Source organism: Megascapheus bottae, chromosome 8 (assembly GCF_031878675.1).
Source record: "Megascapheus bottae isolate mThoBot1 chromosome 8, mThoBot2.hap1, whole genome shotgun sequence".
Classification (NCBI taxonomy): domain Eukaryota; kingdom Metazoa; phylum Chordata; class Mammalia; order Rodentia; family Geomyidae; genus Megascapheus; species Megascapheus bottae.
In genome coordinates this window covers 20,784,720-20,802,641 of record NC_143516.1, presented here as the reverse complement: position 1 = coordinate 20,802,641, position 17,922 = coordinate 20,784,720, and the positions used below count along the sequence as shown (strand labels likewise).

General features: G+C 42.5%; 1 protein-coding gene across 4 annotated transcripts in view; it reads left to right on the top strand.

Annotated features, from left to right (window-relative positions):
- Positions 1-1,613: 1,613 nt before the first annotated feature.
- Myb (MYB proto-oncogene, transcription factor) overlaps positions 1,614-17,922 on the top strand; it is a 36,892-nt gene continuing 20,583 nt past the window's right edge. Inside the window, exons 1-9 of one of the 4 annotated variants that reach the window (XM_090338088.1) lie at positions 1,614-1,764; positions 6,026-6,143; positions 8,441-8,512; positions 10,184-10,276; positions 10,527-10,747; positions 12,228-12,462; positions 14,628-14,708; positions 15,089-15,193; positions 17,045-17,299. In XM_090338088.1, coding sequence (XP_090194214.1) covers positions 1,742-1,764; positions 6,026-6,143; positions 8,441-8,512; positions 10,184-10,276; positions 10,527-10,747; positions 12,228-12,462; positions 14,628-14,708; positions 15,089-15,193; positions 17,045-17,299 — 1,203 coding nt within the window. In that variant the 5' untranslated portion in view covers positions 1,614-1,741. Of the gene's footprint in view, positions 1,765-2,031; positions 2,118-5,944; positions 6,144-8,440; positions 8,513-10,183; positions 10,277-10,526; positions 10,748-12,227; positions 12,463-14,627; positions 14,709-15,088; positions 15,194-17,044; positions 17,300-17,922 lie in introns of those variants that run through there. The other 3 variants (XM_090338086.1, XM_090338087.1, XM_090338084.1) reach the window with 3 other exon arrangements.

Sequence of the window (17,922 nt, the reverse complement as noted above, 5' to 3'; positions counted from 1 at the left end):
TTACTTTTATTTTCTCATGAAGAAAGGAATGTCAAAATCTTGGGAGTAACTAACTTGTTTTGATAAAGATGGAAACAAAGTAACAATTTTTAAGAAACAAAGTTTCAAAGCAGATAAAGTCTTGAAACCTAGCATGCTTCACCATTTAATAAAATTATGACTCATTTTAGTAAGAATGTGCTTTTTTAGTGAGAAAAACGCTTTCTGAACTAAGTTTGAACGGCTGGGGGGTGAGGGGGAGAGGAGGCGCTTGGGACACCCACAAACCCAGTCAGCAAAAGTCTTCAACTCCTAAAAGATTAAAGGAAAAATAAATTGATGTGTATAGAGAATGAAAAAAAAAATCCCCAATGGCAAGGATCTACAAACGGAAGTAAAACCAAAACTCCCCTAAAATCCCCCAATCATCAATCCTTATAAATTCAGCCCTTTTCTTTTACTTGCTCAGGAGTCCCTAGTTAAAACGAGCACGATTTTATTTTTTCTTCGCTCTCTCTTTTTTTGCTAACCTGTAGCTGGTAAAATAAATAAATAAACAACAACTACAAAAACCAGAGCCTTCACATGACACTAACCAGTGCTTTTTAACTTTTGAAGCCATGCATGCAAGCTTGGGAGCTCCAGGGCTCTGCTGGGGTGGCTGTGTGGACCGGTCTGAACCTCCCCCTCTCCCCCCGTCCCGCAGGTGTGTGATCCTGGGCACTCGCCCTGTGGTGGAGGTAGAGGTGCGAGGCTGGCACGCCTGGGGCAGGGCAGGGCAGGGTGGGTGGGGCTGGGTGTGGGCCAGGGTTAGAAGAGGCCAGACGACACACTGGAAGGTGGCCTGTGGCTAGGCGGATGTAGAAGTGGCGTGGGAAGGTGGCGGAGGACCTTACAGCCACAGGTGTCCTTGGCCGCTCACCAGTGATTTAAAGATGGTCTTTGAAAAGAAAGTGAGAAAAGTCCACCCAGGCATTCCCACAAACGCGTGCGCCCCCGTCCTCGGGACCTCGATAACCCCCCTCCCCGCCCCAATCTCCCCATCTGCAGGGGGCTCTTTAAAACCCTACCCCAAATCCAACCCCGGACAAGCAAGTCCCCACCCCACGCACGCGGGTCGCCGAGAGTCCGAGCGCGGCCCCGCGGACCGGCCGAGCAGGCGACGGCGGCGGCGGCGGCGGCAGCCCGGGGACTTGGGGCGGACCGGAGCCACCGCGATCCCGGAGCGTGGTTGGCGCAGGAAAAGGCGCCGCCACTGCGGGCCACCCCCCTCCCCTCCCCCGGCCACCCCCTTCCCGGGCCCGGGCTCTCCGCCCGCGCGCCGTCCCGGCATCGCGGCGCGCCAGACTCTACGCTGGGGCGCGGGAGACGAATGGGAGCCGCGGCCGCGCCGGCCGGGCCGCCCCGCGGGCTGCAGCCAGGGCGACCGCGGAGGCGGCGGCGGGCAGGGCGCGTGCGCACTGCAGGGGCGCCAGATTTGGCGGGAGGGGGAGTGTCCAAAGCTCTTTGTTTGATGGCATCTCTGTTTACAGAGTTTACACTTTAATATCAACCTGTTTCCTCCTCCACCTCCTTCTCCTCCTCCTCCGGGACCTCCTCCTCCTCCTCCTCCTCTTTCTCCTGAGAAACTTCGCCCGGGCGGTGCCGAGCGCCCCGCTGCGCAGCCGGGAAGAGACGCCCGCGAGGCGGGTGGGCAGCGGGTGGCGGCGGCTGCCGGTTCGGTCCCCAGGGCTCTCGGCGGAGCTTCGCGCCCCGCCGCGCCATGGCCAGGAGACCCCGGCACAGGTAACGGGGAAGCCTGGGCGGGCGACCCGGGGAAGGGGGCGCGCGGGGCGCGACGAGGGGCCTCGGAGCAGGTGGGAATTCGTTCCCAGACGCGGCACGGGGCTGTCAGCCTGTGCCCGGGGAGGGGCGCTGGGGAAGCGGATGAATGGAAAAGTGTGCGGGCAGGTCCGAACCCTGCGGAGCACGCCCCGAGGCGCGGGGGATACCGCGTCTGGGAGAACGGGGAGGAAGCTCGGCGTGCCAGCCCGGGGCGGAGTGGGGCCGGGCTGCCCTTGGGGACCTCACCCAGGTGCCTGGCTTGATGCCCCGGGTGCCAACGAGGGAGTCTCAGCGTAATTGCTGGATGCATCGAGGTATGTTTGGACTTGGCGATGGCAGAACATATGGCAGATATAGGCAACAGGCTAGGCTGTTTGGTAGCTGCAGGTAGTTCATTTAAATTTCATTCATTCTTTATGGAGGCAGGAGGAGTGGCAGCTGACGGGCGGCTGCAGAGAAGATGTTAGAGGAGGGAATGAAGAGGGGTCTGCAAGGTGTCTTCAGCCCATGTCATGGTTGTCTGAAGGGCTTGCGTTTGTGTCGCCTGCACATTGCGATCGCCCGCGCCCCCGCGCCGCACATGTCACCGCGCTTGGCCGGGCTGGCGGGGATGAGGGGAGAAATTCCCTCTGGCGTGTTGGGAAGGAGGGTGGACAGAAAAAGAGAGAGACTCTTCAGAACTGTCACTAGCTGGCCGTGCAGCTTCTAGCGGCCGCAGGATTTCCGGGACGGGACACGCCGGGGATGCGGGGGTTGGCACCGTGGCGGGGTCCGCTCATCGCCAATGGTCGGAGGCCCACGGCGCCCAAGGTGGCCGCTGCGCACGCGGGGCGCGGGGCCCGCAGGCTTCCCCCGGCCCGAGGCGCTAGGGCGCCGTGCGCACACGTGGACACCCGGGGCTCGCCGCGGCTCCTGCTCCCGAGGTCCCCAGCCTCAGGCGGGGCCACTGGAAGCACCCGGGCAAATCCACCTGGGTCCCAACCCGCGGGCAGTGCCGACCTTCCGGCTGCGCCGCCGCTTCGTTTAACTTAGTTGCTTTTTTTTTTTTTTTTTTTGGCCGGCAGGCTCGGGGTTCACAGCCGCCCCAGGACGTGGCGCAGAGCCGGGGCTCGGACTCTGCCAGCGCACCCCAGGCCAGGCTGCGCTGGGGGCCGCACCTAGGCTTGGCTAGGTGTCAGGGAAAAAGAAGGGGAGGCGACTTGGGGTTCGGGGGTGGGGGAGACTTTGGTTTCCCAAAGCCTCGCCCAGGGCCCCCCACGCGGTGCTGGGGCGCGGCGCGTGGAGAGGTTTCACCTTTCCCCTTGGGGACTTGACTGGAGAGCGCCGCCGGGGTCACCTGTTCGGTTGAGAGCCAAACCCACAGCTGGGAAGGGAATGGGGGGGGGGTGCCGGGCAGGGGGTGCGGCCGCGGCTCCGCGCCCCGAGATCTGCTGCGCCCGCGGGGCGGGGCCGCTCAGGTTCCCCCGCGGCTCCCAGGTAGCGGGAGGGCAGGCGGCGGAGGGGAGGGGCGGGGCGGGAGCCTTCAACCTGGCGGGGGAGGGCGCGGGGGGGGGGTGGGCGGGGGGAGAAACCCGGCCGCGGCGGGATCCGAGCCATTTCTTGCAAGGCAAGTGTCAACTAGGCAGAGATTATTAACCAGGTCAGCGAAATGAATAGGAACCCCTTTTCTAGAATCACAGTGGCGGCCACAAGGCACTTCCTCTCTCACTCCCCCCCTTCTTCCCAACACCCCTCCCCACACACACCCCAGCGCCCCTTTTCTTTTTTCGTTTCTTTGCACGGTTTGGTTCCTTGACAGAAGGCAGTATTCATACTCGTACTCTGGTAACCACACCGGGTCTAGCAGGTGGAGGAGTCGTGTGCATCTAGCCTGAAAGCAGCCTTTGAAAGTCTGTTGACTGTTGAGTCTGAGATCTTGTCAGAGCAGATAAAAGAAAAGTTATTTCAGGTCCTTAGTAGAAATTAATCATGCTCCTGAGGTGACCAGGTCACTGGAGAGAGCGAGGAAGTCGCCTGCAAAGCTCAACGAGGACCCCCCCCCCACACACACACACACCTCCCCAGCCTGGCCCAGCCTGCTCAGAGCAGCCCAGGCTTGGGCCCGCTGTCCCCTGCGGCCCCTTGCAGGAGTCGGCCACAGACCACGTTCTCCCTCCAGATCCGGGCTTCGCACGTCTCCGCCTCTGGGCTGGGCTTTTAGGGGGAAGGGAAGATACGGGGGCATCTTGTTCCAGCGCTGGAAAGTACCTTAGACATAGAATCGAATCCCTCGGTCTAGGGGAGGGAGTGGGGAGTGGGGGTGAAGCGTAGCAGGGGAGGGGGGCGGGGGAAGGGCTCCAGGGGGAAGGGAGGAAGGAAAACAACAAAGCCATTTGTCCAATTCATAGAGAACTGTGGCTTTGCACCAGAAAACCCTGGTCCTGTTTGATCCCTGCAGGTTTACCTGACCTTGGCTGCCCCCTGTGGACGACTGAGTATGGTGCTTCTCCCTAGACCAGGTTCTTCTGTTACCCACAGGGGCCCAAGTACTAGCTTGGAGAACTTTCCTCCACAATTCTGAAAGTGTGATCTCCCAAATCTAGACAGATCCAGAGGTTTAAGTTGAGTTGAATGTATGGCGCCATTCAAAGGGTTTTCCAAAGAGTTCCCCTACGTGCCTTCAGAAAGCCACTGCCAGCCCTGAACTTCTGGAAAATGACTACAGTATATGAATACAATTTTTTGTTTTGTTTTGTTTTGTAGCACTGGTAGTAATTCTTTTTGTCAGTTGTGGGGCTCGAATTCAGAGCTTGGATACTTACTGTCCCTGACCTTTTGTGATCAAGGCTTTGATCCACTTTGAGCCACAGCTCCACTTCTGGTTTTCTGATGATTAACTGGAGATAAGAATCTCAAAGACTTTGCTGCGTAGGCTGGCTTCAAACCAATATCCTCGGATCTCAGCCTTCTGAGAGGCTAGGATTACTAGTTAGGATTATAGACATGAGCCACTTGTGCCTGGCTGGTAGTAGTAGGGAGCCTGAACCATTTCAACTGTTGCCCAGAATAATAGTTTTAAATTTCAAGAACCCCATTTCATGGTTTTAAGCATGTTTACTGGCTTTGTAGGGGGACTGATAACTTGTGAACTAGTTTGAGAAGACAAAACACATTATGAATATAAGATCTCCTCTTTACCAACAATTTGCATTATAATAATGCTTTGTAATCATTTTTCATTGGTCTGAGATTACTGGAGTTCCCAATGACAAAGATAAATTTCAATGTTCTTAGGATATAATTTTTTTCATCTCAAGTTCTAAAAGGAAAATTACCACTTAAAGTTGTAAAATTACTCTCATCTATTCAATAAATGATTATAAACATTAAGCATGTAATTACCTCAGATATTAAAATTCATAGTTTTGCTCAAGTAGGAAAAAAATGCTTGACAATAATAATGTTTTTAAAAAAACCCATAAATTTCCTTAGGGGGAATACCTTGGTTTTTTTAATGAGGTATATTTTAGGATATTTTAAACACCATTTAGTCAGAGACAGTAAAAACAAGAGTTAGTAGGATTCTGCCTAATTATTCACTTAGTTACTCTGGAAACCATGTATTATAAACATAGTCATGAGTTAGGTCACACAGGCTTAGAGAAATGAACAATTTGATATTTATGTTAGTTGCAAAGCAGTTTGATTACTTGATGGACTTGTCTTTCCTTATTTTTTTTTAAAAAAGTCTTTTTCTCTTAGATTCTCCTAATCTGTAATTATATTATTAGATATATTTCTTTCTTGAAGTTGTTAAATTTTAGTTGAACACCAGCTCCATTAGAACATAGTTTGTTTATCCAAGTTCTTGAGTATGCACTTATATAAAGGATATAGACTTTTGTTCTTTTTCTTGTCCTTAACATTAAATTTTAAACTTAAGCCTTCATTGGTTGCGTGGTTGCCAAACGTGTTATTTGTCACTGGTCTAACAGTAACAGCAGGTTTAAACATGCAGAGCAATAGAAAGTGCCAGGCCCTTCACTGTATCTGTGGATACCAATAACAGCAGAACCAGTTTATAATGCTACAGCAACAGAATGCAGAAAACAATCTTATTGTCCAAGCTCAAGAAGTTTTAGCTCCCTTTCAAACAGTGTATGCAGGGGTTTTTGTGCCTGTTTTGTAACCCAGTCATTTAAATCCTATTTCAGCCCATGTCTGCCCATTCTTCTTTCTGCAGTATATACAGTAGTGATGAAGACGATGAAGACCTTGAGATGTGTGATCATGACTATGATGGGCTGCTTCCCAAGTCTGGAAAACGACACTTGGGGAAAACTAGATGGACCCGGGAAGAGGTAACTAATCACTCCATCAAAATAGGGGGAAAGTAGCCTGTACAATGTATGAAAAACAACATTGCCACTGATGCTAAAGTTACTTGTGAATGGGCTCATGAATGGGGGGGGGGGGGGACATCAAGAGCTTATCCCATCCGGCTTGGATAGTTCACTCACCTTTACTATTCCCTGGCAAGCTCACTCTACCATCGATTGCCAAACTATCTCTAGTTCTTTGAATGTCCTTTTGTCTCCTTTTGTGCTACATTTCTCTTTGTTGGGTTCTCATTCCTAGGTCTCACTACTTCTTGCTACCTTTTCATTATCTGTGAAGACATTGACTCTTCTGTAAAACCATTCCAATAAGATTGAGTGCACCTGCCTGCATTCCCATGTCACTAGATGCCGGTTCTGCCTAGTTGTTACAATAGCACAGCTTTCACCTGGTAGCCTAAAAGTTTCTTGAAGTTTGAGCTAAATGTTTCTTTATTTTTGTGTACACTGAACACAGAATTACTTGCTTCAAAGTAGGCCATTCATAAATGAATTAATGAATGAATGGATTGCCATTTCCTCAAACAAAATGCTCACAGCCCTCATCTTGTTATATTGCATTCACTTAATATTCTCCATTCGTACATATTTCACAGAGCCCATGTTTGCTCAAAAAGCATCTAGTAATAGCTAGAACAATATTTGCTTCCCATCTTTCCTTTTCTGCTAGTTTATCAAAAGCTTGGGTTTTTTGGTAGAAATGGAAAATTCTGGGCTGGGAGTTTGGGCTAGTGGTAGAGTGCTTGCCTAGAATACACAAAGACCTGGGTTTGATTCCTCGGTCCCACATACATAGAAAGAAGAAAAGTCAGAAGTGGTGCTGTGGCTCAAGTAGTAGAGCTCTAGCCTTGAGAAAACCCAAAGACAGTGACCATGCCCTGAACCCAAGCCCAGGACTGGCAAAATAAACGAAAAAGAAAAAGAAAATCCTTCAGAAGCAAAATCATTAATATGTGAAGAAAAGTTACTTTTACTTTAATAGAGGATTTTATGTTAGAACAAATGAAGTTCATTCAAATGAAATTAATTCCCCTTCACTTCCATTGTACTCTGGTTAAACCAGAGAGCTCCTGTTGACAGGCAGATGGAATTCCCAGGAGGCACTTAAGAAATACACGTTTCACCTAGAGAGATTATGCAGTGGATGATCTTTGGGGATAAAGAAGTTCTTATGTCAACCCTGGTTTCCTAAGTCCTGTGTCTGTATTATACCAGCAACTTGCATCATGTATGAATGTTATCTTTGAAGAAAAAGGAACACATTTAGAAAGACACTTGTGAAACAGGATAATGAGCAGAACATGGACTGATAGAAACAATTGCTGAAAAACATTGTCCTTCATGTTCTATGATTTTATGTAAATAAGCTTTGAATACATTGATACAAAAACTAAATTATTTTATTACATTACACATGCCTTAAAGTTAGATACAAAATGATAATTTCTATTTTTTCATGAAGGTTGAACTGATTGTAAATATTCTTTCTTAGTCTAGATCTTATCTTTTATTTTATTACATTATACATGCCTTAAAGTTAGGTACAAAATATTTTCTACTTTTTCATGAAGGTTGAACTGATGGTAAATATTCTTAGTCTAGATCGTATCTTTTTTGCTAAATGGCTACAGGGTCTAATAATTGAAATTCACTTAAAACTCTTAGCAGTTACCATATCTCAGACACCCAATATATGCCAAGCATTCTTGTAAACTTTTTTTTATAATTACTCATATACTAATCCCTATATAGTTCTGTTGATAAAAGTATCAATTCCCATTTATTGATGGTAATACCAAAGTCTGGAAAGGTAAAAAAAAAAAAAAAAAAGAAAACCTATCTTTTTTGGCAAGTCCTGGGGCTTGAACTCAGGGCCTGGGCATTGTCCTTGAGCTTTCTCAAGGCTAGTGCTCTACCACTTGATCCACAGCACCACTTTCAGTGCATGTGGTACCAGGGAATTGGACCTAGGGCTTCACGAATGCTGGGCAAGCACTCTATCAATAGGCCACACTTGTGGCTCTAACCTAGTTTACACAACTAACCAATAACTAAGTCCAGATAAAACTATCATATAATGCTAAAAAAAAGTCTTTTCTCTACACCACTGTATTAAATTAATATCCTGTGTATATGAATACTTTTGAGGTTTTTCCCCCCTAATTTGGCTCATGGTTTTGATTCCACTGTTTATATAAGTTGAACAGAGTTAAGAATTCAGTAAATTTCTGATATTCTAGGATAATCTTTAAATGTTCTAGGATGAAAAACTAAAGAAACTGGTGGAACAAAATGGAACAGATGACTGGAAAGTTATTGCCAATTATCTCCCGGTAAGTTAATACCTTTCTTTCTTATAAGAAACAATCTCCTCAGAAAAGATTTAAGTAACATATTCTCATAGACATTCTTAAGATGTTACATATTTGTGTCTTATTTTCTTTTTTCTTTTTGTGCCAGTGCTGGGGCTTGAACTCAGGGCCTGGGTGCTATCCCTGAAGATTTCTTGCTCAAGGTTAGCACTCTACCACTTGAGCCATAGCGTCACTTCCATAGGATATTATATATTTTGCCTACACGTATGAAGCAAGAGTAGAGTTCTAACCATAATTATATTTATATTATACCCAGAAATTGGTTTCTGAATAGATTACTAAAAGAATTCTGGCCACATTTTAAAAACAATTTCTTCCTGTTCAATTTATTAGCATAATATAAATTAACATGTGGTGACTGATTATAAGGTAGATGATTAAATTTGATTTTTTTCTCCAAGTCATCTTCTATCTACATCCTCCATTTTCATCAGTATCCCAATCTTTAGCCCTCAGGTTTAAACTTTCGGCATGGATTTTCACTTATTCCACTTGCCCATCCCTTCATCCACATAGGCTAAGACGACTAGAATTTCTCTGTAGACTGTCTTATCTGGTCTTTTCCAATGTCAGGCTACAGACCCCCCCACACACACCGTCCTGTCACCTGGGCTATTAGAGCAGCTTCCTAACTACCTGCCCAGGGGTAGCTTTTCATTCTTCCATGGGTCCCAAACACTACTGGTAGATGGAGCTTCCTATAGCACAATTTGTACCTTATCTTTTCAACACTGACAGTTCAGCTGTGAGTAGAGCCCAGCTATTGTCTAGCATGTGCAAGGCCCAGGGTTTAATCCTCAGCACTAAAAAGTAAAACTAAACCATCCATGTGACCTAAAGTCCCACAAATTAAGTGAACAGTCTTGACCTGATACAAAGGCCTGCTACTTACAACTAATTACCAGCCTTCTATCTACTTCCTTTCCAGGGCAGCTTTGGGTATTTCTACTTTCCCTCCTCTGGGCTCTGGTTTCTGCCCGTTTCATTTCCAAGAGTTTTCTACTTTTGCTTCACCAGTAGAAAGTCCTAACCATGGTTCAAAGTCCATATCAAAGGGCTATTTTAGATTCCTCCTAAGGGAATCCTTTTCACTTTGATCTATCTGGCATATGAATCAAACTCAGCCTTCTGTAGTAGCTAATTATACACTTGTCTTTTCCTTCTTCTAGGATTACCAGTTCCTATAAAGTAGGGCCTATCTTTTATCATCTTTGTTCTTTTTGCAAAATAAATACTTGTGTTCCTAACTGAAACACACCTCTTAGCTTGGATGGAAAGAAAAGTTGCATCTTTGTGGGTATATTTCCATTATGGCTTATCATTGTGGAATCTCTAATAGAATGTAGGCCATCCATATTGGTACATTGTACATCTACATGTAACAGACTGAGGTTACGGTTGACATGATGTTCCTTTTATTCGTGTGGAAGCTCTGTTTCCCTCAGGAGACAGAGCTTCTAATTTTAGGTACAACATTGATATATTCTTTAGCCTATGAGGTAATGAGGAATGGGTATATTTTCCATACATGCCTTAAAATGTTCTCTTACTGCATCTTTTTACATATAATTTGTATGCCTTTACATGCTTATCACATCCTGTCTTTGTGTGGGTGCGTACTTTATTTAGAATCGGACAGATGTGCAGTGCCAACACCGATGGCAGAAAGTTTTAAACCCTGAGCTCATCAAAGGTCCATGGACCAAAGAAGAAGATCAAAGAGTAAGTTCTGTCTCTTATGGCTATGTTCTTCATCATTAAGGATATTCCTATAGCATCTTTTGTTCAATGTTTTCTAGCCTGAGGAAGAAGGTAAAATGTCTACATGGGAAATAAAGGACTCTGTTCCCATATTTCCAATTAATGAAAGCTGGTTTTTAGAAGTTCTAAACATCTTTGTAACAGCAAAACATAATTACACTGACTCATGAAGTAACATTAAAACACAGATTATTTTTGTGTTTATCTGAAGGTGATAGAGCTTGTACAGAAATACGGTCCAAAACGGTGGTCTGTTATTGCCAAGCACTTAAAGGGGAGAATTGGAAAACAATGTAGGGAAAGGTGGCATAACCACTTGAATCCAGAAGTTAAGAAAACCTCCTGGACAGAAGAGGAAGACAGAATTATTTACCAGGCACACAAGAGACTGGGGAACAGATGGGCGGAAATCGCAAAACTACTGCCTGGACGGTAATATTATGTCAAAAAATATATTGGTTGGGAAAAACAAGGGAGTGGGTACTGGATATTCTGTTTTAAACGTGTGAATGAATTCTATTGCATCAATCTTGCTTCATGAGAGAAAGCAGATCCATAGATTTTTAGAACAATAAGATATCTAAATATTCATCTACTTGGGAACTTCTTGTATGGTGAGTGTTGGGCCAAATCTTTTCATTTTCCTCAGCCTTAATTTCTCCATTTGTAAAATGGCCTAATAACTGATTCCATTGCACACTAGTACTAGGATCAAATAAAATGAATGTCCAAGTACTTTGTAAATTATATTACTCTAAATATGTGCAAGGAATTGAGGACAGATAGGCCGTCAGGCTATTTTTTGGTTCTGAATTCATTTAGCCAGTGCGGTAACCAGCTACTAGTTTCCTAATATCTACAGTACACTTCATTTTCCCATTCTTTTCCTTGAAGACATAATGTATTTCCTGGAAGATATAATATATTTCTAGAATTATCTTTCTGTTTAATGAACAAGACAAGAAAATGACTTTATTATGAAGCATAACTAGAAAAGCTCATTTTTGTTCCACTTCTTGATTTTGGAAAATGCTATGCACTATAAATCTTAAGGTAGGAAATACTGAAGATATTTTAATCCGTAGGCTTCTTAATCTAAAAGTGGAGAACGGATCATTTGAGAGATGACTTTTATATAGTGTTTCTTTGTGATGTTTCAGAGCATTTCCTCTCTGTGGCTTAGTAAGAGGTTCAGAAAATTTTAGTTTGGTCAATAGAGGCCTTTTCTCCCCTATGGTCTGAGACTCTATGTTCTTGATTCTTCTAAAAATTAAAAGTGCAATTGAACTTCCTCTTTTTTTTTTAGCACATTTGCCCTGCCCCCATGGAAATAGGAGTCTTAAAACTTTTTTTTTAAAGAAACTTTTCACAAGAATGGAAAAATTTAGCTGCTTTATCATTTGAACATATTGTGGGGTTAATGTCTTCTTTTTGAATCCCATTTTTTTAATCTCACCTCTGTGTGATAAGAAGAGCATTTGGAGTGGTTTTTCAAGAGATGAGATGAGTTGCTTTTTTTTTTTCCCACTCAGCTTTTCTCATTGGTGCTATGAAAGACAAAGAGCATACATTCTGGGTGTCTCATGTCCATTCCAAAACTTCCATCAAGTCTCTGTGGTGCTGGGGAGACTCCACGAGGCTACACTCCCTTGGGGCAATTCGCAATGCAGAGGGTATTCTATGGAAAATATTCCTTTACTAAGAGAACAAAATGGTGTAGCATTTTATAGAGAACTTCATGCCTACAAGTCATGAGAATAAGAAATATCTATGGATTTAAAATGAGGCAACAGGGACAATTAAAAAGGGCCCAAAGAATAGATTTCTGTTAGAAACAGTTTTCTGTCCATTAACTGTAATCTGAATTGCAATTTTTATTTGTAAAACTTTTCTATGGTATATTTCTGTGCAGAACTGATAATGCTATCAAGAACCACTGGAATTCTACAATGCGTCGAAAGGTGGAGCAGGAAGGTTATCTGCAAGAGTCTTCAAAAGCCAGTCAGCCACCAGTGCCTACCAGTTTCCAGAAGAACAATCATTTGATGGGTTTTACCCATGCCCCACCTTCATCTCAACTCCCTCTAACTGGCCAGCCCTCAGTTAATAATGACTATTCCTATTACCACATTTCTGAAGCACAAAATGTAAGCTATTTTTGTGAATTCAGTTTAACGAGATGGTTATTTTAAGTCTAAGTTATAATAAAGGTACTTTGTAGTTGTGTACTTTTCAGGGAGCTTTCATAAACAGGATCAAGATCTGAATCTGTACTCTTTGTAGTAGATAGTTGTACATATGATTTTATGTGGGTGATATACCCAGAAACAAGAATAGTAAGTAATTTGTTCAGAGTTCCATAGTTCCTAGAAGTCATGCTGAGTAGATACCTGAGTTGTTTGATTCTAAGTTGCTGCTTAGAAACTTATTGGAATGTAAATTTAAATCTGAAGATAAATTTACTTATGTACTGCTGAAGAGAAATGGGGAAAATGAGCTTGTTTCGATCATTTTTATTATAATTAATAAAAGAATTACAGTTATATTTGCCAGATAGAAGGTGCATTACTTCACACACATTGATACCCCTTCTCATGTTTTTGTCCCCATTTCCCTCCTCTCACCCCCTCCCCTCATCTTGTTTTCCTCTCTCCCCTTTCCTATTTCAAATAAACAAATAAACATATATACATTATACCAGATAACAGGGTAAGATATTGTAACAATATGAGAATGACCAAGGGACAACAAAAGAGATGAGAAATAACATAGTACAATAAGAACAAAAATCACACAAGAAAAAGTTCCTATCTCCATATCCTAGAGGTCCTTTCATTTAGCCTCATCCTATATGGCCTTATGTATCTAGGTTTTGAGCTATTGTAATCCTCTGCTAGGAGAGTCCAAGGTTTGTACTAATTATTACAAATGAGGGAAACCATTGAGCCTCTGTTCCTTTGGGTCTGGCTTACTTCACTTAATATGATTTTTTTTCAAAGTCTTTCCATTTCCTTACAAATGGGGCAATGTCATTCTTTCTTATGGCAGTATAGAATTCCATTGTGTATAAATACCACATCTTGTTGAGGGGCATCTGGGTTGGTTTCATATCTTTGCTGTGGTAAATAGTGCTGCAATGAACATTGTTGTGCTAGTGGCTTTAGTATGTCTTTGTTTCTGGATGATCAGGTAAATGCCAAGGAGTGGAATTGCTGGATCATAGGTGAGATCTATGTTTAGTCTTTGGAGGAAAAATGAGCTATTTTTATGAGCTACTATTTTTTCCCTTCCAAAATGAGAAGTGAATACATGTAGTATTACTACTACATGTAAAGATTGAAAGAGAAGATACCTAAACCAAAGTACAATAGATGGTTGTAAAATCAATTCTGACAGTGTTCTAGAAAAGTATCTTAATGCAGTCATTTCATAAATAGGAGTCAAGAGCAGAACTTTATTGCCATTAATTGTCTGAAATTTCCTTCTCATCTTCCTTTGAATTAGTGTCATTCCTTCCTCTTTTTAAATACTTAAATCTATGGAGAGAGGATTTATAGTGGGTAGAAAAGAAGAATAATGAGAAAAAATAACAGGAAAGATTAACTTAGAATTATCAATAAAAAATAACAAAACTTACAAATACAGAGATCCTATGCAAATATTATACAAATATACTTATAATGGTTTTTACTCTTCATTATCTGTTCCATGCATTCAACTATAAATTTTCCAAGAAGATCTTGAGGTGAATGAATTTTCAGAGATTTTGTGCTTTTTAAAAATTATTAGTTACAAGCAGCTAGAGCCACTATTTTCCATGAAGATTTCTTTCATACATTCATGAATATATTTTAATTTTTATTTCCCATTGTGTTTTTCTCTAAGTAATGTTTTTTTTTTTTTTTTTTTGCCAGTCCTGGGCTTGAGCTCAGGGCCTGAGCACTGTCCTTGGACTTTCTCAAGGCTAGAGCTCTACCACTTGAGCCTCAGCACCACTTCCAGCTTTTTTTTTGTATGTATGTGGTACCAAGGAATCGAACCCGGGTCTTTGCGCATGCTAGGCAAGCACTTTAGCCACTAGGCCAAACTCCCGGCCTAAGTAATGTTTTTTTACAGATCAACACTTTAGTTTCTTTCCCTACATGGCTTTAGTTCTTGACTGAATATCACATTAGAGTTTTGAAAATTTGTTTGATGAATTTTATTAGTAAAGTACTATCTCTCAGTGCCAGAAGAAAACCTCAGGAAAGTCAAAGCCCTGAAGCATTTGTAACCAGTAATGACTGGGCCTTTCTTTTGCTTTTCCAACTAGGTATCCAGCCATGTTCCATATCCTGTAGCGTTACATGTAAATATAGTCAATGTCCCTCAGCCAGCTGCTGCAGCCATTCAGGTAAGACCACCCACCCTATAAATGAACTCGCTAGCTGGGTAAGACACTGCATTGAAGACATGCTTTCTTTATTCCATTTATATACATATTTTCACCCAACCAACTTAAATAAAAAGAAAGAGGGGAGGGGAACATTCAGATCAGCAACCTACCCATCTTGGTTTCTTGAGTGAGTTTATACTCCAGAAACTTGTAATCATGCTTCCATGTTGCAAGTTGAAGTAACACATCAGTCAATATCCATTCTGGATCCGATCTCCCATGACTTCCTAAGTAGTATTCAAGAGGAATTCTGGTGTTGGTTTTGCACTGAAACTCTGACCTGGGTTTGGTAGCTCAAATTCTAAGTCTGTCTTTCTCTCCTTAACTTGTAATTCCAGAGACACTATAATGATGAAGACCCTGAGAAAGAGAAGAGAATAAAGGAATTAGAGTTGCTTCTAATGTCTACTGAGAATGAGCTGAAAGGACAACAGGCATTACCAGTAAGGCTGACACTTGTGAGCTGGGGTGGGGTGAGATGGGCCAGTCTGTCTCTAGAATTCTGCTGTATCTTTTTTTCTTCTCTTCTAAATACTAAACAAGGCTTACATGCTAGAAATCCATTTAGTGTTTAAGCACAAGACATTTTTTATGCTTTTTTATTGTAATTAATAGAAGGGTTACATTATATTCGTTAGATGGAAGGTGCATTCTTCACATTGTCACCCCCTCTCATGTTTTTTGTCCCCACTTCCCTTCCCCCACCCCCTCCCACAAGACATTTTTTTTTAATGCTGTGGCTTATCAGAATGTTCATTAAATTGGAAATAATCCCCTCCCCCACTGCAATTTTGCTAAATTTTAATGTAAGTAAATTATTTTTTTATGTCCTTGCCTTACAATGTAGGTTTCATCACAAGGACTTCTGTTACTGGGGCTTGAATTTAGGACTGCTGGAAATATTCTTATTGTTATTGTAATAGAAATATAGTACCTTTTTTGTGACTATTCTTTTTTTTCTATGAAAGACTAATGAATTCAAAGACTAACAAAGATAAAATGAATGAAAAATCTGCATTGCTTTACAATGTTTTATATCCATCAATGCCTATTTGTCTGATTTTCTTTGCTTTTTCTATTGTTTTTGTACCTGTATTTTCATATTTTATATTGTCAAACATTATTTGATGTATATTCAGTATATACATGTTATATATATATGAATATATCTGTGGATATAGATGCATATATGTAAATCTATAATATCTAAACTATGACATGTGAAATATATAAAATATTAAAATATATAAACTATAAACACATAAACTATAGGTATACACATATATACATATATATGAGTATATATATGTGTATATATAATATATATATGTATCTTCCCCAAAGCAACTTTAACTGCACTCTTTCATTGGTATGCCTGGAAGCTGTTTGGACCATTACTGAATTCTGACTTCTTTTTAGTGGTGGGCAGCAGCTTGCACTTTGTAAACTACATAGTTAACTAACACAGTGCATGAAAAAGAAGTGACACTCAGAAGGGATCCTTGGGGATCCATTTGGTTGTCTGAAATAAAAAGTGATTATGTGCACATGCCAGTTCCACTGCTTTTTCACTTTAGTTACCGTTTTGCAATTTCTCTTGTTGCGTGGTCATGCTGTAAGGAGACTTCTGTTAATTTGCTCTTCTGCTTTTCTAACCACGTTGATTTGGCAGGCCTTCTCTGGTCCAGTGCAATCTGTAGCCTTGGGAAGGGGTAGAGGCAACAGAATATGTACAATGCCTTCAATTGTGTTTTTCTCTAAGGAGTACTTCCTTAAGGATCAACACTTTAGTGTCTTTTACTATGTAGTGTTAGCTTATTTAGCCATGTTTAAAGGCTTAAAGGTTAAATGTCAAGTTAGAGTTTTAAAATGCGGTTCATTTTATCAGTAAGGCATAATCTTTCTGTAGATGAGCTTGCAAATAGGATAGGTCCTAACTCCAGCAGTCATTGATCACCTTTTGCAAATTATACTCCAGTAGATTTCTCAGAGATTTAATATGAGAATAATACTCTTTGACACAGGCCCATGAGTTGAAGCTTTAGCAACAGTGACAGCCATTAGGGCAATCATATAGGTACCAACTTCTAAAAAGTGGGGGGCTCATCCTAACAAGAAGGAAACATCTTGACAACTGTCTCATAGGCATAAGTTTTGGATGATGCAACTAGCTTTATCTTTCCTCCAACAGCATCTGATACCTTGTGCAATATCATTGCTAAGTTCCTTCTTCCTTTCTTTACCCCGCTCTTTTCTTTATTTCTACACCCAACCTCCCCCACCCCCTTCCTCAGACCCAGAACCACACATGCAGCTACCCCGGGTGGCAGAGCACCTCCACTGCCGACCACAGCAGACCTCATGGAGACGGTGCACCTGTTTCCTGTTTGGGAGAGCCCCACTCCACTCCATCTCTGCCGGTGGATCCTGGTTCCCTGCCTGAAGAAAGTGCCTCACCAGCAAGATGTATGATCGTCCACCAGGGCACCATTCTGGATAATGTTAAGAACCTCTTAGAATTCGCAGAAACACTCCAATTTATAGATTCTGTAAGTAGAATTGTCCAGGCAAGTACATGTTTCTGGAAGAGGAATTAGAAAATGCACTTGAAAAATAATTGCCATTATTTTATCGCACATATATAATTGGCCTAGATGCAGGTAAAGGTAAAAGGATGATTTTAGTCTTCCTGAAGATGTTTGCTTTGCAGAGATCCAATTTCCTAAGCTACCCAGACAAAAGGAAACTTTCTGCCCATTTCCTTTAAATGCATATTTCTTTGTAAAATAATAACGTTGACGACTTGTAAGGCAAAATAACTCACAGAGGTTATAGGATAATGTTTGAGTTACTTTTAACTGAATTTTAGTTTTTCCTCTTTGTACTTCTCTAGAATTTGCCTTTGCCTTTGAATAGCTTATTATGAATTATGGGACTTAAAGCACTCTTTCAGTGTACGTGAAGTAATAATCAGTTTGTGGGTGGGTAGTACTTTCCAAAGGAATGAACATTGACTAGGAGTTCCCTTGGTTCACTGAGATACATCAGTGAAATCACTCCTCAAGACACTTCATTTCCTTGGTTTCCTTGGTTAAAAAGCATTGGCCGGGGACTGGATATTGCCATAGCATGCCATCTAGAACTTTCTGTGTGGTTTGGATTGCTCATGAGT